The sequence below is a fragment of the Chamaea fasciata genome, unplaced genomic scaffold, assembly GCF_029207755.1.
Source record: "Chamaea fasciata isolate MVZ Bird 193981 ecotype frontalis unplaced genomic scaffold, bChaFas1.0.hap1 SCAF_8, whole genome shotgun sequence".
Classification (NCBI taxonomy): domain Eukaryota; kingdom Metazoa; phylum Chordata; class Aves; order Passeriformes; family Sylviidae; genus Chamaea; species Chamaea fasciata.
This window is the reverse complement of record NW_027094093.1, coordinates 13,158,826-13,181,715: the sequence shown is the minus strand read 5'-3', so window position 1 is coordinate 13,181,715 and position 22,890 is coordinate 13,158,826. Positions and strand designations below refer to the sequence as shown.

The window sequence follows — 22,890 nt, the reverse complement described above, 5'->3', positions numbered from 1 at the left end:
ACAGTTTATGCTAGAATAAGACACTCTAATTATAAGTCATACAGGGATGTGTGATACACAAATTCCCTGCTCCCAAACATGATTCCTTCCTTTCTCCCTTTGCTGTATCTCCTTAGCAACACAATCCTACTTGGCACTGAAGCCTCTGAAGGAGAAAAAGGGAAGGTAAGTACAATGACAAAGAATATATTGCTCTGCCATCTTTCCTACCAGCTGTGGATTTTCCACTGTGGGATGTGTTCATTCCAGCTAAGTGCACTCTTAGCTTTCTATCAACAAGGAAACCATGTGCACATGTGCACATACACAGAGAGGAATATGCATCCCAACAGTCGGGCACTAAGGTGCTGTCTCCTAAACACCTATTTTTATGTAGAATCAGCAAGTGCCACTACCCTGTCAAACTCTTCCCCTTGAAGTGCTGAGGGCTTGCACTGTGTGAGGAACAACCCCAGCCTGTGTTTCTGAAAAGCAAAATGCCTGGGGAATGCTAATAACCAGCATAACCCAGGCATCTGGAAGGCACTAAGGACTTTCCTGGGGTGCTTTCCACAGCACTTTAGCCGATTCTTTCTCTCTTGCTGCCACAAAGCTACACACCATTTGCACTACATACAATGTTACTCAAAGCAGTGGTAGTTTGTCAGCTACCACTAACAATGTGATCTGTGGGCTGCATGGTGTTGGGATAGGGCTGGGAGAGCCGGAGAAGAGAATCTCCTTATCTCTTTTGTTACAAAATTGACTTATACACAGAGGACATTAATATTCCTTTGACATCGAACAGAAGGTGAGACACACGCACATCTAAAAACAGTCTTGGAAGGGAACTGCAGCCAGACAGTGTGAACAACATCCCCCTCTGCTATCTGAATCACCCCTTCCATGCTCTGTTTGCCAAGATACAGCCTTCAGCTCTGAACAACAGGCATAGGATTTGTACTACATCGGTGTTGTTAAAACAGCTCCAATCAGCCCCTTAAAACCTAACAAGCTGGCATGTCTGAGAGAGTGGCCACGGCTTCTGTCAATAATGGTGAGTGCAATAAAGGGTAGCAGTTGAAATACAGAGAAATTGCTCTCCAGCTGGAACCCTGGCTCGGGAAGGCACATCTTTAAAAGTCTGCCTAAGTGACTAAAGGCAGTTTTAGGCTCATGTTTCAGTGCTTGCTTGAGATGACCTCTGCAATAGGTGGTAGCAAAGAGGCCTGAGAATGAGAAAAGAATGAAAAATAGTAGTACGGCAGAGAGGGGCAAAAGAACAGCCACTGTCACTCTAAAAGCTTTAAATAATATAACTGGGGGAATAAGGACAAATCTGCCTCCTATCACCACACACAGATAGTATGGGCATAGAGTTTAACAGTGCACAATCCTCAGCACTCTAAATTTTATTAATAATGCTTTTCCTTCATTTACAGATTCTGCAGAACAGCAGAAAATGCATTAGATGATTACAGGAATGTATCTCTTGACTGCAGTGACTGAGTTTGCTGCCAAAGAGAAAAGCTAGGTAGACAGGGATAATGTGTAGGGGGAGAATAACGAACACTTAACAAAGGGCTGAAAGAGACCAAGGAGTTGAAAACACTGGCTGTATTTCTTTTATTTCTTTAGATCTCTACTAAAAATATTGTTTGTCCTGACATAGGAACCCTGGGGCTGTGTGTATATGTGTGTGTGTGTGTGTGTGTGTGTTTGTGGGGCCACTCTGAGGAATGAAAAGAGAAAGGCAATGCCTTACATTTAAAACAGAGAACATAATTGTTCTCATTCACAGAAGTGCTTAAACAAAAGCAGAACTGCAGAGGTCCCTATTTGGCTTATCCTGTCCCTCGTTCTGAGCAAACAAAAGATGATCCAGGGATAAAACAAAAGATAATCCAAGAGGAAGCCCTCCGTGGGGGAAGGGGGATGGGAAGAGGGGAGACAAGGGCAGAAGAGCACTTAAGGAGATGAAGCTCTTGGAAAGGCAGGATGTGAAAATGATCAAATTTCCTTCCCATAAAAGGATGGTGTCCTTTCTTTATGTCCCACACATCCTCTCTCTACGCATATTCTCTGTTGGTTTGGTGTACCCAGAGGCTTCCTAGAGGCTTTATTATATTACAAAACGTTTCCTTATCACAGTCGAGAACCTTAGTGCTGCATTAAAAAGATGGGTAATTTTCTTAAGCCTCTTTTAAAAATATATATAAATAGGATTAGCTGGATAACATGTTCAGATGCAAGCACATTATTTGATTACTCAATAGTGGATCCAGGTTTCACCCAGGGCACTGCCAATCTTCAGCTGGAGGGGGAGTGGGGGAGAAGTGCTCATTGTTCGATCCTGTCAGTGCTGTCAAGAGTCATTACAGGGGTAATTGCTTTTGCTCCACCCTGATTTCTTATCAATTGGGATTGAGGATGTGGGGAAGGGTGTTCTTTTGGTTTTGTTTCTAAATTGAAAGAACCCAGCTTTCAAAAACACTCAGCACCAAGCAAGGATGACCAGATTTTTCAGAGAAGCTCAGTTTTTATTGAAGCAGCTAAAGCAGTGAGGACTATAAAAACGAATGGCGGTGAGCAGCCATAAGGGCGGCTCTCCGGGGAGCTGCTGGGTGCTCTGCGCACACCTCACTGCTGAGCGCCCAGAGCGCTGCTGCGTGACAGGCTCCCCAGGAACCTCGGCCCGGCACACCTGTCAGGCTTTTAAATCTGGGCCCTCACGGCATGAAGGTGCAGGGTATTTCCCACTTCAAACAGATGTCAACAGTGAGATTTAAAACTGTAGGAAAAGATTCATTAATTAGTAGGAATGTGCAGAGATCACGGATCTTACACATAACAACCCCATCAACATGAACGGTAAAATGTGTCTAAATCACGTTTGGGCTTTTGAAAATGGTGCCTTTTGCTGTCTTTTCTTTAGGAGCCCTGGACTCCGTGCTAAGAGAAGACAATGGTCACACAGAAATTAAATGCTTTTTCCCTAGAAGTTTCCTATAGATTTGGGCCTCTTTGTAGCGCAACAGCCACACACTCCCCGTTCCTCCTGCCATACACCAATGTTTTTGTGAGGCCCACCCTGCCAAAATGCGGGTAGCCAGCAGTGGTGCTTGGGGTTGTCCTTGAAGCGGAGCAAATAGAGGCAGCTCTGCCTCTGTGAGCACAGCAGGCTTACAGAGGATCAGGAGACAGAAAGCTGGGGAGATGCTTTGTGGAGAGGTCCATCACTGAAATGGTCTGAGGCCCTCTGGATGGTCTTCTCTGCTTTAAGAATACTAACAAGAACTGCCCTATGAACTGGATCCTGTGCCCACAACAGACACCGCAGGGTTCAGTCAGACCTACACCTGGTCCCACATTTTATTCTGTGCTGTGGGATGGAAACAGCTTAGACTGCTTAGGATGAATTCCCCATCTGCCACCCTGCCTAGCCACTGATACAGGTACAGGGATTCAGGCAGTAGGACAGCAGGGGCCTCTCTACTGGGAGCCAGGTCTCTTGTCTCTGAAAGCTGGCAGCTCCATGCCAGTCACGAAAGTCCACAGGTTTCTTGAACACCACGTTAGGAGCTGCATTACCTGTCACAATGGTTGCATTTAAAGGGCTTTGCACCCGTGTGCTTTCTGTAATGCCTCGTGAGCTCGTCGCTCCGTGCAAAACGCCACTCGCACCCTTCCCACGAGCACTTGTAAGGCTTCTCACCTGCAGAGGGGAGGAGAGAACAGTCAGCGCGGCAGCAGCATTACTGAGCACTCAACTTGAAAGCCCCGTGTCCTCCCACCCTGCCTCTAACCCATTCAAGTAGATCAGCCCATCACAATTCACGGTCAGTGTGGGATGCAAATAACTTCGGGCTTGTGATGTATTGTACTGAGGATAGTTGCAGTCTAGATTTTACCACAGCTAAAATTCTTGCACAACCTTTTATCTTGTTTCTAACAAAACCAGCCAACTGGTGTTTGAAGAATGTCCTCAAACGCCTAAGCAGCTGGGCGGGTGATTTTCAAACAGCTTTTCAGCTCACTCTAACCTTGCCAGATGTATTACTGTGGTACCTGAGTGACTGCTCAGGCATGCACCACTCCTGAGTGACCAGTAGTACTGCATCACACGCTTTACCCCGATTCTATTTACCCTTTGCGTGGCCAGCCTCACATCTGTTCCCCACAAGCATTCATGCCTGCTGCCCCCAAGGACTGCACCTTTTTTACTTGCTTCTGACAACAAAGTCTACTCCTAGGACCAAGAAATTGTGTGTCAGGTCATTGAGTGTGAGAGGATGTATTTTCACTTCTTTGAATGGGCTGGTCCTTCAGGCTTCTTATACTACACCTTCATCAGCTGTTATTCTGCCCCAAAACATTAACAATACCACTGAAGGCAGTGAAATGGTGTAGTGGTAAGACAGGAGAGATTCTAGTCTGCTGCTAGGAGTTGGACTCAATGATTCTTGTGGGTCCCTTCCAACTCGGGATATTCTTCAATTCTGTGTTAGTATCTAACTATCTTCTAATACACTCAGTCTCTGCAGATCAAAAGTCTGCCATGGTGTAACATCTGTGGAGTTATTAACACCTTCTGATGAAGAATCCCAAGCCATGACTCCCTTTTCCTTATTCAGTGCATATGCATTGCTGTGCATTCAAATTAAACATCTCCTCCCAAAACAAATGCTCCAGTGCATCTCCTCCTATATAAACTCCACGTGACTCTTCCCCATACAGTCAGTTGAGATAAAATTCAGACAAGAAATCACTTTCACTACCAAGCTTCTAAGTGGATTATTACTTATTTATTTGTTCTTAAAATTGATAAGAAGGTAATCTTAAAAACCCACCATGGGCCACACCAAGGATGCAATCTCTAAGACGCCTCTAGGCCAGTCACACGAAACAATCACTTGACCCCAGCAGACAATGCAGAGACACAGATTGCTATATTTAGTGTGTCTATTCAGCAAGCAGAAGAGTGAGATCTGGTTATGGGAGACTTACGTATATCATGCTGATGAACTGGAAAGGCAAAAAGAGCAAGAAAAGTGAAAAGGGAAAGAAAATTGCAGCAAAATACATGAAAAAAATGCTGTTGTCTTGCTTGTGAGTTTCTGCAGACTTCTCATTGCACAGGAGCTCTGCTGCACAATGGTCATCTGCCCCAAACAGAACAGCAGAATGGGCTGAGGCTGAGACCTTAACTGAAGTTGCACCATTTTACTGGCTTCTGAGAACCTTCTTCGGCTCAGTAGTTCAATTAAAGAATTCATTGGAATGAAGTTGAGACGAGGGGGCAGCATTTGGCAAGACTACACCAAAATATCCATTTATCCCACAGTCCCTGAATGAAGAAAGGCCAGCCTGGACGTCCCTGTTGCTAGTCACAGTCCTCCATGGGAAAATGCCCAACAGGACCATGGACTGAGCCAACAATAACACTACCTCGCTTAGAATGCGCCTGCTTGGTCATCTCTGCAGACTCACCTCTTGTTCCTTTATTCTTTGAACAGGATTTCTTCAGGAAAATAAGAAGTTAGAATCTTCTTCTTAGTAAGCAAGGTGCTGGTGTCTTGTTTCTGGGCTGGTTACTCAACTGCACCTCAAACACTGCAACCAGTGCTGACCCCACACACTGGAGCTGCACTTGCAGCAGTCTCCCTCCAGCCCTTTGCACCCTACCTGACAAACAGCATCTGCTCTCCTCAGAAAAAAGGGATTTCCCAGGCCTGGTCCTGTGCCTGTGATAGAGCACCAGTTTTGTCTGAACAGTTCATGCATTAAATTAAAAAGTTGTCAGTAAACAAGCCTCGATGATAATGCAGTTCCTTGGTTCTCTGACGCTCTCTAGTGCCTACCTTAGAGTGGAGACAGCCAGGCAGAGAAAATGCCTTGCAGCAGCTCGCCACACACGCTGCAAAGCAAATGCAGAAGACGACTGCTCAGCCAAATCTGGCAGGTACAGCCACTCTGAAGGATAGAGTCATCTACAGAGCAGAAGGGTGAAGGAAAAGTATCCCAAGCTTTCTGTGAAACTATATAGGCTACTAGGATTGAAGTGGAGTTTGGCTTGTTAAAATTTGTCAAGAGCTTTGCAAATATACAGTGCTATATATAGGTTACGAGAGACAGAAAAGCCAAGCACCATTACTGGTAAACCCACAGAATGACACATATCTCTGTTACTTGCTGCAGGGGCTCCTTGCACCGCCCTGAGCTGAGTTTTGTTTTTCCTTCGTAACCCAAGCCCTGTTCAGCAAAATGTCAGACAGAATCTCTCAGTGCTCCAGACTGCATGCTGCCATACCATGCTCTCAGTGCACAAGGTAAATGCAAAGGAACATGGTGACCTTTAAAGTCATGTCAGATGGTTCCTTGACCCAGAGACCTCAAAGAGGTTAGATTTCTTGCCCTCCTGTAGCTACTCAAAAACACAGGAGGGAAGGAGGAGAGAGACCTGCCTGTCTCTGCATGTGAAGACTAACAACAAACCGCTCCTTTAATGGCTGCTTTCACCTTACATGAAGAACAAATGGAAGTGTATCTTGCCAAGGTGCACATATGTAGAAAGCATGGGAATGAAAAAGGGGGGAGGATCCTCCTACCTCACTACTGGCAATAGCAGGGAGAAAAAATGGGAAGGATCCTTTCCATGTGTTAGGCTGCTCTTCTCTTGTTCAGAGGATTAGTGAGACTAAAAAGATACACGATGAAATCTTCCTCTGCTGAAGGCAATGGCAAAACTCCTACTCACTTCTACAGGGCCAGGATCTCCCCTTTTTTACAAAATTAATTATGAGCTGCAAAATCCAATTAAAAATAGGAACATCATGGAGTTGTGCCACACTGACTTTTTTCCTAATTTCTCAAATTAAAAACCACATTTAAAACTTGTGCCTGCAAGCCAGGCCCAGGAAGGAGGCTCTACTCCTTAAGTCACCTTTGTTCAACACAAGGATCTCTGCAGTCCTTAAATCCATAAATCCACATTTATACAAACACACTCAATGGAGGAGCCAGTCCTCATCCCAAAAGAAGCCAATACCTAGGAACATGTTAAATACTCAGTTCTTTCAGTTCAGAACTTACTCCACACCATGGGGCTGGTTCAGATTCCACACATCCATAAACACACCTAGGAAGCAGTGTAGATATATTCAAGCAGTGAATGATGCAATTTTCCTAGATGAGCACTTGTGTTAAAAAAAATGTATAGTTTGCTTATGGAAAATCTGTAAGCAACATCGAATACTGACTTTCAGCTGCTTCTACTTTTTCCCCTGGGAATCAGAGACACTATCTAGTTATTCCAAGCTTACTGACTTGTAGCTTCCGTGGGCAGCACGTGCATGAGAGAGCAGTGCAGCACCATGAAGGAGAGCTGCAGTGAGACAGCGTGTGCGCAGGACCCAATATCCACACTGTGTGCATTGGAAGGTGTTATTTCTGGCTGGCCACTGCCTCGTCCTGTGGCCTGAGCTGGGCCATAGGTGAAGCATACCAGCTGTGCACTCACACTGCAGCTCCTGGGACAGGGAAAAAAACATGTCTACACTCCGGCCAGGCTGAACCAAGGCACAGTGAATGGGGGCAACCAAAGCCTCATGTCAAAAGAGGACACTTGATCACCAGGAAACAGACACATCCTGAGTTGCCTGGTGAGGATCCTGGAGAAGCAGCCTGCACACACCTGCTTGTGCACAGTGTCATGTGCTGAAACCTACTGGTCTGGAAGGGCTGTGTCACCAAAACAGTCCTACAGAAATGTTGTTAGCCCTTCAGATATACTTTAGGCTTTCAGTCCATCATGACTGCACACTTCCGTAAAGCAGCCTCTCTTCACTGTGGCTGTGTCCTGTGGTCCACACCTCATTTTAATCTTTTCATGTTCCTGGAGCACATTTGATACCCTGAGACTGGGATGCTTGCCGAGTAGGCTCTCTGTTCCACTTCTGTTTATGGCACCTCACCCAACTGAGCTCTTCTTCTAAAAGTAGCCCCAAAGCACATTTCAGTACAGTCTGGCCCTCCATCCTCCATTTCATCCAACCTGGTCCAGTCTGGTAACTGGAGGACAAAGACCAAATAACACTTATGGGAAACACGCAATAGTGAAGCTAAAATTTTAAGTCATAACAAAAAATCCATCAGACTGGCAGCCCTGAAATCAGGTCACTATTCCTTTAGTGACTAAGATGAATGCAAGACTAAATGTTAGGCACCTAGTTACAAAAATAAACAAATGATTGGTACAGCTTTCTCCTGAAAGCCAGAACTTTATCATTTGAAAGTATGAAAAAGCCAAGCACACAATCCCATTTATGCTCTTGTGGCAAACACACACTAGGTTTCCAGCAAAACATAATGGGTAGAGCTGGGCTGGTTCTGTAATGACCACCACACTGGTCTTTGGAACTTCTCCCTCCATTTTCCAGCTTTGGGCATTCTTGGTGAGCTTCATCTCATGCAGCTTTAGATATTGAAAGCCATCATCTGGCACTGCCTCCTATGGCATTCTTTTTCAAGTTAATGGGGAGGCAAAGGCAAGGGTGGACTGTGACACATCATACCCAGGCAGACTGGAATTGGAGGTGAATTTCTCTACTTTGATGGTGCAGGGGGCCAGGCAAGCAGCTCAGCTGCATACACCTGTATCTTTGTTCTCCAGGCACAAACCAGAGAACATCAGGTTTTTGCTCCAACACATATTTAAATTGTAAACCCTGTACAAACCTTCACAACAAGTATTTCCTCACAAAACATAGCAATGGGGATGTCTCTTCTCAAGATCCAGAGACCCCCTGTCCTTGCCACCTAGGTCCCACAGGCATCCTCTAGGTTCCAGACATATTTCCCTTGTCCAAGAAGTAAGGCAGTGTTTGCTAAGACATTTCAGAGAGGCTGTTTCAGCAGAGTGATTAGTAGAAACACCAGGCTACAGGACACAGAGGTACCTACCTACTCAAGATCAGCTGAGGACATGATCACAAAACTACAGCACACAATGGGCACATTATATTTCTTATAGCTGCACTCTTTACTGCCAATTCCAAGGGTTAAAAAGTCGCAAATGCACTCTTCTACAGAAATAATGAGATTTTAAAGAAGAAAACAATAATATTCAGACATCATTTGCCTTCTGCTTTGTAGATAACCTAGGGCCATGGTTTTAAACCTCTCTTTGCAGCCCTGCAGGCTAGTAACATTTATTTTGAAATACAGAGAAAGAAATTTCCTCTCTATTCCCCAAATTTCAACAGCAGAGACTTTAAGAAGAAAACCTTCCAGATTCTGGGATGTGCACAATAAGATCAGAGAGTTCCAGTCTGATGGGGTAAAACCCTGGCTCCATCCAAGTCATTGGAAAACTGTTCATTAGGCTCAAGTTTCACTCTGTATCTTTACGGAATTGAAAGCCAAGATATGATTATCCATCCATCCATGTCTTTTTCCTTACCCCTCCCCAGCACTCCCCTGCAGGGCACTTAGTAAAACAATCAAGTAGTTTAAGCTCCCAGTCCTGCAGTGAACTTCAGAGGAGAATCACAGTCAAAATCCTTGCTGCTACTTCTACTGCTGTGCTAAAATGTGGTAGTGTCATGGGACTCCTTTAGTCCCTCAACACTCCTTTCTGATTAAGCCAAAAATGTTTAAAGAAACTGAGGGCAAACCCCCAAATTCTGCCTATATGCATATTTTGAAGGCCATTCAAAGCAGACACTCATTGCACTATGAAGAGCACCTTAATATTACACAGCTACACAAAGCTAGCATGTGAAAGTGTGTTTAAGAAAACAACAGAAAAAACAGCATTTGTTCTAATCCACTGAGAATTTTTTATATATAGTTTCAAAATCCAAGAAAATGTTATCTGTTCCTTTTTATAATCTGTAATTTAAAAACTATTTAAAATGAAAGTAGTTCTAAAAGTCTCAATGTCTAAAAATATGTATTGAAAGACAGTTTCAGCTGCACTTGTTTCAAGACTGATGTTCCCAGAGAACTAGACAAACTGTAAAATTACAACTGAAAAAAAGAATTAAATGCAAGATTTCTTGCTTGTATTTTTCCTGTAAGGAAGCTCTGGGGGTCTGAGCTGTATGAAGAAATGTGTGAAGAATCAAGCAGTGATTTTTAAGAGTGTTTTAATAACTTTCCTTACTACCCTAAGAGTGTTTTGATGATTTTTCTTGCTACCCTTCCTGAGAAATCCTTTTGGGACTTACTGTTCCTGGGCTGGTGAGTGGGACCATGCCATTGCAGAAGCAGCAGTGTCACTGCAGGATGAACCCAGGCATCCTTCAGAGGCCAGTGCCTGTGGGGATGCTGCTGCTGCAGACACAAGTGTCTCAGAAGTGCCAGGAGCTGGTGTGGTTTTGGGGGAGAAGCAGCCCCGCAGAGCACCTCACAGAGAAATGCCATGCAGGCACTGCTAGCTGCTCTGCAGTTTATGCTGAAAGTCTGCCTCAGCACAATGAGACACCTAATGTGGAACTTCAAATTACCAATATTTTATATTTATGTAGCACTCTTCATCTCCAAGGGTCCCTGAGAGCTTTACAAGCTACAGACATGGCATACCAATGAAGCCAAGCCATAATTCTTTTAATTAGCTGAACACAGCACACAGCACATATCACAACAGAAAATGTTACTGGTCACTCCTCTCTTCCTATGTAAAGTGCTATATGAAATTTAATAGAAACAAGTCTCAGGAGGACATTTGGGTTTAAGGATCCCTGAAAAATGAAATCTAATCAGACAGGTCTCCTTAACACCAGTGCCTGTCTTCCCTCATTACATATACACACTTTGTCAAAAATGAGACACAGAAGAGGAGCTGTCCCAGACCCGCTCCCCACTTTCACACCAGATTCAGCATGTTACCATCACATGGCTCAGGCAGCTGCTCTGCTGGTAAGGTTACAAAAAAGCTGGTGAGCAGCTGCAGTCCAGAGCACAACAACATCCGCCTCTTTTTAAGATTAATAAGTTCATTTCTTTAGAAAAAAGGAAGAGCAGGCTATTTAATACACACATCCTCTGGAGATCAATGCTAATATCTAAGCATATGTGCGTGCAACCCATCAACCAGTAAAACTAATTACAAAAATCAATTTCAGATACTTTTCTGAGCCTTTCATTCCTCAATATACTCCTAATTGATTTTTGTTGGAGAATAGAAAGCCCAATTAATATTTTTATTATTTAAAAGGAATGCAAAAGAGGGGGTAATGGTCAGTGCTTAACTGGCCCAGAAATGTTTTCTACACAAAAAAAGAGGAAAAAAAAATTTAAATTGGCATTTTATTCAGTTTTGCCACCTGCTGGAAAAATGGAAAAGCCTTTGAAAGGGTGACAAAGCACAAGAGAAAAGCTGGCAGAAGACAGTATGGGGCAGAAGAGGAATGTGACAGGATTGTGAAATACACAATGTGAGAAGGTTGTACCTATTTTTAGAAGGGCAGGGATGATCAAGTGTAAAAGCAGTATATTTCCATGAATGATGTACAGCTCCTTTCATCCAAAAAGGTCAGCAGTGCCCTTATAGAGAGGTGACTCTGATCATATCTATATTAGAGATGGGGGATAAGAGGTTAAGAAGCAGACCCAATGTCCAATCAGTCTTTCTACAAACTTCAAAGCTCCGGATTACTTCCTGAGGGCCTTGCTAAGGCTTGTCTACCAAGCAGCAGTCTTCAGCATGTAGCCATTCAGGACACAAAAAGAAACCTATTTTTGCAGCATTATGTCTTATGCACACACAAGCACCTAACGAACATCCACAAAGCCCACTTGCCTAGCTGAAAAGCTGAGAAAAGCAAAGCATGCAGCAACATTCAAAGAAATGGAAATGTTCCATTTTCTACTCAAGAGGCTGCATTTAACAAGCGCACATTGCTCTCCTTACTGAGCCCTGAAAGAGGGGAGGAACGCCTGGCTTTATCTCTTTGGGTCTGTGCAAGACTCCCATTGACAGTGATAAAGCCTTTGCAATGTGCACCCCCGTTCAAACCCTCTCCACAGCTCCTCTTTGAAGGAAGCTCCTCGATGGTGGGGAGCAGGGCAGGGGGACAGGCGCTGGTGCCAGCCTGAGCACACAAGACCAACTTCTGCCCCATTAATTGCCGGCACATCCTCCCATGGGCCGGGCCCTGGGGACAGCAGCAGAGCGGTAGGGACAGGCGAGCACTCGGCAGCAGCACCAGCAGCAAAACTACCCAATTAAGCCTCCGAATGAGTGTGGAGGGGGGAGGAAAAGGAGGGAAAAAAAAAAAAAAAAAAAAAAAAAAAAAAAGGGGAGGGAGGAGGAGGAGAGGAGAGGAGAGGAGAGGAGAGGAGAGGAGAGGAGAGGAGAGGAGAGGAGAGGAGAGGAGAGGAGAGGAGAGGAGAGGAGAGGAGAGGAGAGGAGAGGAGAGGAGAGGAGAGGAGAGGAGAGGAGAGGAGAGGAGAGGAGAGGAGAGGAGAGGAGAGGAGAGGAGAGGAGAGGAGAGGAGAGGAGAGGAGAGGAGAGGAGAGGAGAGGAGAGGAGAGGAGAGGAGAGGAGAGGAGAGGAGAGGAGAGGAGAGGAGAGGAGAGGAGAGGAGAGGAGAGGAGAGGAGAGGAGAGGAGAGGAGAGGAGAGGAGAGGAGAGGAGAAAAAGAGTTGCTTGGCAACGGGCGGGCAGAAGCAGCTGTGCAGCAGGTCGGGCTGGTACCCAGGCGGCGGGGCCGGCCCATTAGCACCCCGCATCTCATGCATTTCGTGCCGGGGTCTCCTAGTAACAGCCTGTGCACGCCGGGCTGTTGCGCTTCCCCTCCTCTCCTCCTGTTTCTCCCGATCACGCGAGGCATCGCTGTTTGCCCTAATTACACATTCTCTGCTGCTTCAAGCTGCCATTACTTAGGTCCCCAGAGGAGCAGCAAGAAATTTTAAAAAATGTCCTCTAATAAGGGCTTCTAGTTTCAGATTCTGTGGAGCTCTGCAAGCTCAAAGATGCAAAGGAAGGTAGCAGCGGCAGAAGGAACAGATGAAAAACGAAAAAAATTCAGCAGCTCACTGGGTCAGATTTTTCCAGTACTCTGAAACGTGTTCTCTTCCCTTTGTTTTTTGTAAGGTATCTTAGAGGGCAGACAATGAGATAGCCTTTAGGGGACATGGTGCATATTTACATTATCCAGAGCAGTGTATCAAAGATGTGTTCCTTGGTTTAGCTCAAGAGTTTCTGAGAAATTCCAGACTATATATAAAGGCAAATAGGCCAGGAAAAATATGAGATGCATATATCACAGACCCCGTTCAGAAATTACAACAAAATATCAGAGCAACAGACTTCCCTTTTCCTGGTGCTAGCATTTTAAATGGTTTTGCTCCATATTTTTGCTAATGAATGTGAGGTTTGCTTACTCAAACTATTGCAGTGCTTTATGTTTTTCAGCATTCACCATCTTCTCCCTTTAGTCACTAGAAAATCAGAGAAAAGATAACAAAAAAAATTATACAGACTGGCAGAGATAGAACAGCAATAAAACATGAGGGGAAAAGAACATAGGTTCCTTCTGATTTCCCTTTTTTGTCAACAACAACAATGGAAAAAGATCCAGGATCTCAATCATTCAAATACTGGATTTGATTTGGGGATAGTTGCAAAAGGGAAATCATGTGCTTGGGCTTAAAGAACACACTGGCAAGTTCTCTAACTAAAGGCTGCCATGGTGCCAAGGCAGAGCTACCTCCAGGCTGGCAGGCACGTTTGAAGGAGATCTCACCTTTCCTGGCGCTTTCTCTATCCTTGGGCACAGCTGGCAGGCTGCACCCAGCAGCACACAAGCTCCTCGCTGCTCCACACTGAGCAGGGCACAGTAAAAAGGCCTTGGCAATGCTGCTGGGCAACCCTTGGTGAACCAAGCAGACTAATCTCAAGAGCACAAGGTAGCGAGTAGAGATAATTAATTTTACCAGCTAGGAAGTTTCCCCATCTGGATTTTGGAAAAGGCACAAAGGATTACCTGTCCTTAGCTCTAAGGGGGTTACATGCAACCAGCCGGAAACCACCCAGATCATTCATGCTGCCACGTGAGTGTAAGTAACCAAAGGAGAACACAACTGCATTACGACATTCCATTTCTGGGTAACACTGGAGAAAAATCAAAAAATAAAAGAGGTTTTCTGTATGAAACATGTTTACAAATACACATTCAAAGCCAAACAAAGCCCAAGAAAAAAATCACCTTTGGGATTCTACGGGTCTCACAAAGAATTAATGATAAAATATCACTCATATGGAAGTCAGTCTACAATGGATCACAGCTTAATCCATTCAAGTTAATTTTTACCCAGATATTCACAGACAGAAGTATTCTATTATTTTCAATTACATGGGCCAAGCTTTTAGCTAAACTTGTTACACTGTGCACAGTTCTTTTCTCTCTGCCTCTCTCCAACACACATGCTCCAATTTCTAAAATAACAAACAACAACCATACTGGAAAAAAACCCAAATGTGGAAAATTTCACTCTGAAGAAGGAAAGGCTTTGCAAACTTTACAGGTGACCAAGAAGATGTACAAATGGAAGTTTATATGAACTAAGCTATTAAGACCTCTCTGTGTGTGGTGAGATTCCAGATGTACAGGAGGAAGGAATAAATCCCTGCTAAGCCTCTGAATGTGCACAGCCATACAGTTGAGTACACCTTTCTTTCAGAACTCAGCTGGGCATCAGCTTTTATCTTGAAACACGTGTTTGTCATCATTAGCTTAGCTAGCACTCCTGCAAATGTTTTTTTCAGCATTCAGTTTTTTGCAGCCACAATTTTCAGTTTTGAGTTTTGAAAGCCAGACATCTTCAGGAACAAATCTACCTAACACAACATTTGTGCGCTTATCTGCAAATGGGGACTTCTGGGATTGCAACCTGGCCTGCAGTGTTTCAAAGGCTTTGATTCTTATTAAGCCTTCTTATCATGTTTAAAGCTGACCAGTGGAAAGATTTTGGTTCTGCAGTCATTGTCCGGAAACAGGTGGCTTCACCCACTGTGCAAGAAGTTGATCCACACACAGAGTTGAGGTATTTATTCCGTGCAGAAAGGGGCACTGGGTGGCAAATCCACAAACATGAGTGTAGATGTGTCACCTATTGCTTTAGTGAGAATCTGAATCACCACACTTGTTACGAAAGGAGAAAGCCCCTTTGAAATTTTATATGGTAGACTGTATCCAGTTGACTTTATGGTGGTAAAAGGTGATTAAACACATCTGGAAGGTAATGGTATGCTGAGAATGATCTGTTATTCCTCTTACAGGTCAGTTTCTCCAAGACCCTGCTCAAGGGGGGTTAAGATTTTTTGTCAAAATGCATGAATTTTTGGCTTTCCTCTTAACATGGGTTGTCACTTTGCCCTCAAGAGGATTTTGTGTGGAAACATATCATGGCCGCCCAGCTGGGGTACAGCACTGAATGCAGCTTGGATGGAGCCTGGGCACAGCTCACAGTGCAAATCCTGTGGGACACAGTGCCACTCCACTGCTGGGCTCATTGCCTACCCGCAGGCATTGCAGTGGGACAGGCTTCAAAACCCATCTACCCAGGTCCTTCCCAGCTGCATTTTGGCTTTCGCTGCCCACCGGCCAGGCAGACAACATGTTGTGACATCACAGAGCCCTGTGCGACAGCAGCCCATGATGTCACACTGCCAACATGTGCAAGCACATAGAGACTGGGCAGCCACTCAGCCCAAACATCACAGCTGGAACTCTGACCAACATGGCAGGCCGAGGCAGCTCACGTGTCAAGATGTCACCCTTGCAAAAGGCCAAAAGGAGGCTCATCCTGGTGGTCTTCCTGACCATGGTGATCCACAGGCCATCTCTGCCATTCATTGCCGCCACATGTATGGCCAAAGAATGGACCAGCAGCCTCAACTCTTGCAATCCCAAAGGCTGGGTAAGGTTCAGGATGGACGTCATTCCTGAGGGTCCAAAGAAACCGCCTGCTGTAGCCAAGAGCATGACTGCTGAAAGGACCAGCACCACTGGCCTTTGCAATTCCCAGTACCAGGTCAGGGAGAAGCTGGACATCACTCCTGAGTGACTGAAGCAATCGCCCATTATCCCAGAGAGTGCAGCCTCTAGTCTGCTGTATCCTTTTTGCCGGTTTTGGAACCACCTCACCCCTTGACATGACCTGGTTGCTCTGTAGGCTGGGCAACCTGTGGAGCTTGTATTGCCTTCTGCATCTGGAGAAATGTGAAGAAACCTCACAGACAGGGAAGGTGATGGATGTCCTCATCTTCAGTAGGAACAGACTGCTGGGACCACTTGAGGTGGTTCAAATTGTTCTGCAGGGTGGAGGCCAAAACCAGCCTGCCATGCAGGGCCATGAGGCTTTTCTACCACCTCCACATGAAAGCGCTCTTCTAAACCAAGGAACCAAAGACAATTGACAAAACAACCAAGATAAGACCAGATTACGAGGAAAAAACAATGCCAACTCAACAAACTAGGGAAAGGGTAATTTTGGCAGAGGGAGATTATGAGCCTTGACTCATGGTGCACTGATTCAAGAAGTAGAAGAAGACTGAGCAAAAGGAGCAAATAATTTAACCGAAAGAAGATTGAATAATTACTAGTGAATTAACAATATGAACTATGACTTGTAGCCAAGGAATATTAATGCCTTTGTTCCTATCAAATATTCTGTGGGACTGGCTAGACCAATTGGCAGCACAGAGGCAAACCCATGTAGGCTGCTGAATTGTGGCAAGACATTGCCACAGATAGAGAAGCTGGCTGTGAAAGTACACCGTGTAGATGCCCACATACCCAAGAGTTGGGCTACTGCAACAACAAACAGGTGGATCAGGTTGCCAAGATCAAAGTGTCTCAGATGGATCTGGACTGGCAACATAAAGGTGAATTATTTTTGACTTGGTGGGTCCATGACAGCTCGGGTCATCAGGGAAGAGATGCAACATGATGGGCTCCTGATCAAGGGGTGAACTTAACACAGACAGTATCTTCCAGGTCATCCACAACTGCGAAACATGTGCTACAATCAAGCAGGCCAAGTGTAAAGCCCTTGTGATAAGGGGTCAATGGTTGAAATGTAAGTATGGGGAGGCCTGGCAGATCAATTGCATCACACTCCCACAAACCCACCAAGCCAGGCACTACATGCTGACAGTGGTGGACACAACCATTGGATGGCTGGAGACGTACACTGTGCCTCACGCCACTGCCCAAAACACCATCCTGGGCATTGAAAAGCAAGTCCTGTGGTGACATGGAACCTGAGTCAGACAATGGAACTTATTTCAAAAATAGCCTCACAGATACCTGGGCCAGAGAGCACGGGACTGAACGGGTGTCTCGTATTCCCTCTCCCTATCAGGCCAGTCTCCCTACCTGCAGCTGGTTTTTGCTATAAGGTGGGCACTGCTTATGCTATTGTGCCCATGGTTTTATTTGGGACCCCCACCCCTTGGCAAAAGCATAGACTCCTCTGTTGTATTTAGGTCAGCTTCCATGAAGCCTTGTAGTTCATCTGCTCCTGCTTTCAAGTTACTGCTGCTGGTATTTAGGTATGTGGGATTGTATCCACATGGGGTGTAAAAGACAGGCTCTGGATTAGGAGAGGTCCATCCAGGCTGCTGGCTACTACCTGCCCAGATATTACTCAGACTCAAACACCCACTGCGCTTAGGAAAAGCCTCTAACCCAGCACCTGCTTTTAAGATGAGAGGTAGTGCACTTGGCTTTTCCTGCCCAGAGCACTTCAGGTCTCCCAGTCATGCCCACCTCAGCCTAAAACAGTATTTCTGAGCACACATCTCCAATTCATCCCTGGCGTGACCTCAAATACTTTAGAAATGACAGTGCTTTTGGACAAATGGACAAGAAAATAATAGCTTCTTATTGTTAACTTGCCAATTTTATCCAGTGTGGGACAGCAGCAACACAAAGGGAACTTGGCAGAAGACGAATTGGTGGGTTTTTCTTTTGAGTCTCTTTTTGTGATCTCTATCATTTGCCCACTGGCTGGGTGCTTCACAGGGGCTCAGGAGTGGATGGATGGGTATAAAGAGAACACTAATTTACAAACTCTAGAAGGCTCCTCTATACTTTACCAAGGCAGACTGCCATAACATTTGGAGGCACCTGCACTTGCACTTGCCTCCAACATTTGGAGGTCCTGCAGCTGCTGAACAGACAGAAAACATCAATTTCTAGGTCTACCTTGTGCCAGAAATCTTCTCACATGGCAAACAAACAAACAATATCTATTTACATTTTCAAACCCAAACAATAGGATGGTCCCATGCTACCGATTTGGCAAATGATGCAGCAGAAACACAGGACTGAGAATTCAGGTATTGACAACTAAGCTATGGACAAACACCAGTGGTGTTTTAAATGGCAACGGCTGCATTTGGCAGGGGCCATCCTCCTGCTGCCTGGGTGGTTCTCAAAGACCATTTCCTAAGTCAAATCTCTTGCTGTAATAATGAAGTGAGGCTCTGACTCTCCACAATGAAATCACAACACTCCTCTCCAAACTTGCCAAATGGCTAAAAGGCCTCAAGATCAGAAAATTATAAGGAGCTCAGGATCAAGCTGGGCTTATTTTAATCAGCTTTGATAAAGACTTGTTATGTTTATACACAAAAAACTTTTTAGAAATCCAACATCACAACAAAAACACATCTTTCCAAATTGGCCAAGCAACTGTAGTCCCCCAAAAATGCAGCCTTGAATTAAGGTCTTTCACATACCCTTCCTCCTTCAGTTCTCTGGCTCACATTTCCAGCAATGTATTCATCTGTTGCTTCAGCTGCTGCCATCGGAACTTCAGGATCCTCCATGTCCCTCCATGTCCCCTTAGCAGGTTTCAGTCCTGCACACAGAGCTGTGAACTCACCACAAAGCTATGGACCTCTGTACAACAAAACATCTTGGGCTTTGGCTTTAATTACTCCTATGCCACCAATACTGTTCTCCCAAATGCTTTTCCCTAAGTCATTATTCAGTCTTGCATCCTGCAGAATTTGTCCTGTGCTTGGCTACTTGCTTTTTTCCTCCTCTTCATCGGCTTTCTGTTCCCAGATGCTACTACAGTAAAACAATACAGCAATGCAGCTTCCCATTGCTATCACTGACAGAGTCTTTATTTTCTCTGTTATTCCTTTACTTTGTTTAATCTTCTTTATCTGTCATCCAGCCTACTCTCCTCAACTTTGTCCACTCCAATAATTTCCAGATTCCAAATATTTACTCTTTTGCCTCCAATACTTGGGGAAACTTCTTCTCTATTATTTTATATGCCGTCTCAAAAACCTTCTGTTGGTTAATGCTCTTTCTAATCTCTCGTGTGTCTCATCTTTTTCTTGCAAATGTAGTATGTTGTTTTCCTGCAGGGTAGATTTGTTTGTTTTAGCTACTCTCACCCAGCATTTTGGATCAAAGAACTATATAATTTAAAATAAGATGTCCTGACAATGTGAAACAAACCCCACTTGAAGAAGTGCTATCTTGAGATCACATGTAGACTAGTAACATCTATTTACATGGGTATTTCCCACTTGTTTAGCTTAGAAACCTAAATAAAGATGAGAGGTGCCTGGTAGTTGTTTCTCAGACTTGAGCATCAGTTTTATCCGATCCTGGTTTTGGATGGATAAAGAAAAAAAAAGCAAACCTTCTGATACTCATAGAATGCAAATCCTAGCAGAACTCCATAAGGGTAATTTTTTTATTACTGTCCCAATCTTAAGGATTTCCTGGCCAGTTTTTATGGGATGCACCATCCCCCATCAGAAAATATCCACCCCATCTTATACCTTCCCCTGCACATTACTGCAAGGAAGGCTGATAGGAATGGTTTTGTCAAGAGATAGAAATCTCCAGCAGTCTTTGATCCAGGAGACACAGTCACATCCCATGACTAATCTTTCCATAGGTCACAGGCCAGCTCACCCTTAGACTTATTTGCATTCAGACACTCTCCAGCAATATCCTGTTTTCTAATTTAGGAAGTACTGATGATTATACATGGGGCTTGGCTCATTGGAATTCCGTCCCTCTCCACTCTCCATGACATTGACAATTCATCTCCATGCATGTGTGAATGCAGAATGAAAATTTTCCTCTCTACAAAGAGAGAAAATACCATTGTTTGCACTGATTTCTGCTCCACAAATAACCGCGAGAGAATGTGCTAGGGTTGAATTACCATGCCAGTCCTGGTTCCTTCTTCTTTAGATGTTTCTACCTCACCTTCACACTGGCAATGTGGCTTTTCCAAACCTACAGCTCGCCTTTTCCTCCTGTTTACAGGCCCAGCTGCTATTTCTTCCCTGAGGGGCTTCTTTGCTGCACTCTAACAGTCAGTCCAACCACTGCTCTGAGCTCCTTTACACACCCTTAACTTTAGATGCCCCAGCTTGCTTTGAGTTCAGTCAAATATTTTCATTTCCCTTTCCATACAGACAGTGTTTTTCCCTTTCCCTTCCAGATTAAATTCTCTCCCACACAGATGATTGTTTTTCCCTCTCCAAAGGTCATCCAGAAGGTGGTTTCATAACCAGTTCAGCCACTGATGGGCTTTATAGTGCTGTCCTGATTCTCTTGCAGATGAGATGTGGGACAGCAATGTGGAAGATGCACCAAGTATAACGTGGGGTCTGATGATCCCTGGGCTTCCCGGCAAAGTAAAACCCCAAGAGAGGATTGTTCCCAATCTAGCAAGCTGCTATCAGCCTGCGTTGCCTGCAGCCCAGCCTGGCTCATCACGCAGCAGCAAGGAACAGCAGCCAGCGTCTGTCTGGTCAGCCTTACATATGAACGAAAGGAATGCAGCCTCCTTCCGCTGCCTTCCACCCCCCACCCGCTCCCCAGCCCATGGTTTCTTGTTTTCATGCACTGCAGTAAATCTCTTTGATCCAACAAGTGGACTTTGCACGTGCGAGCTGAGTGACCAGCCCACATCTGCCTCTCTGCCTGTGAACCCCACACTGGGAGCTCTTTGTCTGTCGGGGCACTCACACCCATTTACAGAGCCCACACTGGCAGACTGCTTTCGCATGACACACTAACAAACCACCAGCCAAAGGAAAATATCTTGCAATCATTTCAGACCCTCTGGCTCTGCCACTGACTAAGCCAAGTGGCTACTAGCCATTGGCACTGCTGGGTGCATTCGCAACCCACACCATACTCAATTCAGGCATGGAAAAAACAAAGCACCCATAGAGAAAAGGGCTCCTTGTCCCATGCCCTGAAGGCTGCATGGGAGAGGACACAGCCCTGACATTTATAATTCAGTCACAAATATCCATAGCTACTCCTCTCTGTCCCACTTTTTTTACCAGAGGCAGGGGCTCCCTGCGGGGAACCCCACTGAAGAAGTCAGTATGAACACATTAAATGTCTTGATTGTACTAGCTCTCATTTAAGGCATCCAACGGTCAGTGTGTTTTTAGGGAACAGAGCATGTAAGCAGTGTGAAGCGCTCTGCATGACTTTGTGCTCCAGACACAAATAAGCTGTTTAGGTAAGCCTATCACACTCCTCCCCTAGATTTACTCAGGTTGCTCCCAGGATGTAAATGTTCACAGCTATTTAGACAACATGCTTTCTACAGACAAAAAGGAGAGACAGGTTTCCTGCTCCCAAGTTCTGCATCAAAGATGTGTTTTAACAACAAGGCTGCATTCAGTCCTGATCACAAAAGGAAACCAAGCTTTCTACAAAGCTGTGCGCAGCTAGGACATGGGAAGCGGCAGGGTGCTTTTACAGCTGTTAGGACAGGAGAGATCATTATTCCAGGTTTGTATTCCCTCTTGTTTTTTGCCTTCCTGCTTTCTTAACAACCTATGCTATCTGCTCAGGACATGGTGAATGGAAACAGAAACACTCCCATAATTTGGGGCTATTTAAACCACTCATGGTTTAACTGGCAAGATCAGAGGGGAAGCTGATCCCACCAGGGAATGGGAGGTTTGGGTTCTGCACCCAGGCAGCTGCAGTTGCAGCATCTGATAAAGGTCTTCCCTATCTCCTGGCAAAGGAAGACTGCCTTTCTCACCACATCCAGCACTGCTGCGGATGGGCAGGCTCAGCACGTCATGGCACCACGTACAATCCAAGGCTATTCAACAGAAAGATCACAGGGCCAGTGAGAAATGTTTCTAATCATGTATTAACTGTAAAATGTAAGATTTCACTTGATAATGTTAGAGGGGAAAGGTTTTGGCCTCAGAAAATACAACCAGACCTAAGGTTGGCTTCAAAAGCATGCAAACTCTTGTAAGATTTTGACACTGAAGGGTAAAGGTGCCGAGAGATTAGTAGTTTTTGCAAGTGCTCCTCATGGCTCCTTGTCCATATCCCCATCTGTGTGACAACACCAGGAAAACTTCACAAGTTCACCCTTTCCAGGCTATCATGACATATCGCTGACTAACTTCAGGAAAAGCTGTGTAAGACCCATCACTTCCAGCTTGAGGACGAACATGGGGGTTGTATCTGAACAGACAACATCACTGGGTCAACAGCTCTCACACTCTTCACTTGTTCTTTCATGGAAGCTCCATTGTCTGCTGGAAGGCCCTGGCTGAATTGTCCCAGTGGCCAGACCCAGCACAGACAAGCCCTCAGAGCAGCATAGCTGCTACAAGGAACCAACATTCTGACCATGTTGATGCTGATTTTAGAATTATTGTACTACTTTCACTGGCTTTCAAATCACTGAATCACAGGTGAGGTCACTCCTGGCAAGGTGGCTATCCCCAGTAAAAGCACTAGAAAGCCCATATAAAAAGATCAATGCCTTTTATGTCTTACTATGATTTATACTTTAGACCATGTAACTTATACAGTGCTGCCTAGTATGTGATGGATGCAGCTCTCTTAACAACCCACATATTTATCT

General features: G+C 44.9%; 1 protein-coding gene across 3 annotated transcripts in view; it reads right to left on the bottom strand.

The window, feature by feature from the left end:
- The window catches only part of KLF7 (KLF transcription factor 7), a 64,082-nt gene that overhangs the window by 8,823 nt on the left and 32,369 nt on the right, over positions 1–22,890 (bottom strand). Inside the window, exons 3-4 of one of the 3 annotated variants that reach the window (XM_066189720.1) lie at positions 3,571–3,694; positions 2,688–2,770 (exon numbers count right to left, since the gene is read on the bottom strand). In XM_066189720.1, the coding sequence (XP_066045817.1) occupies positions 2,752–2,770; positions 3,571–3,694 (143 nt within the window). In that variant the 3' untranslated portion in view covers positions 2,688–2,751. Of the gene's footprint in view, positions 1–2,687; positions 2,771–3,570; positions 3,695–18,648; positions 19,370–22,890 lie in introns of those variants that run through there. The other 2 variants (XM_066189719.1, XM_066189721.1) reach the window with 2 other exon arrangements.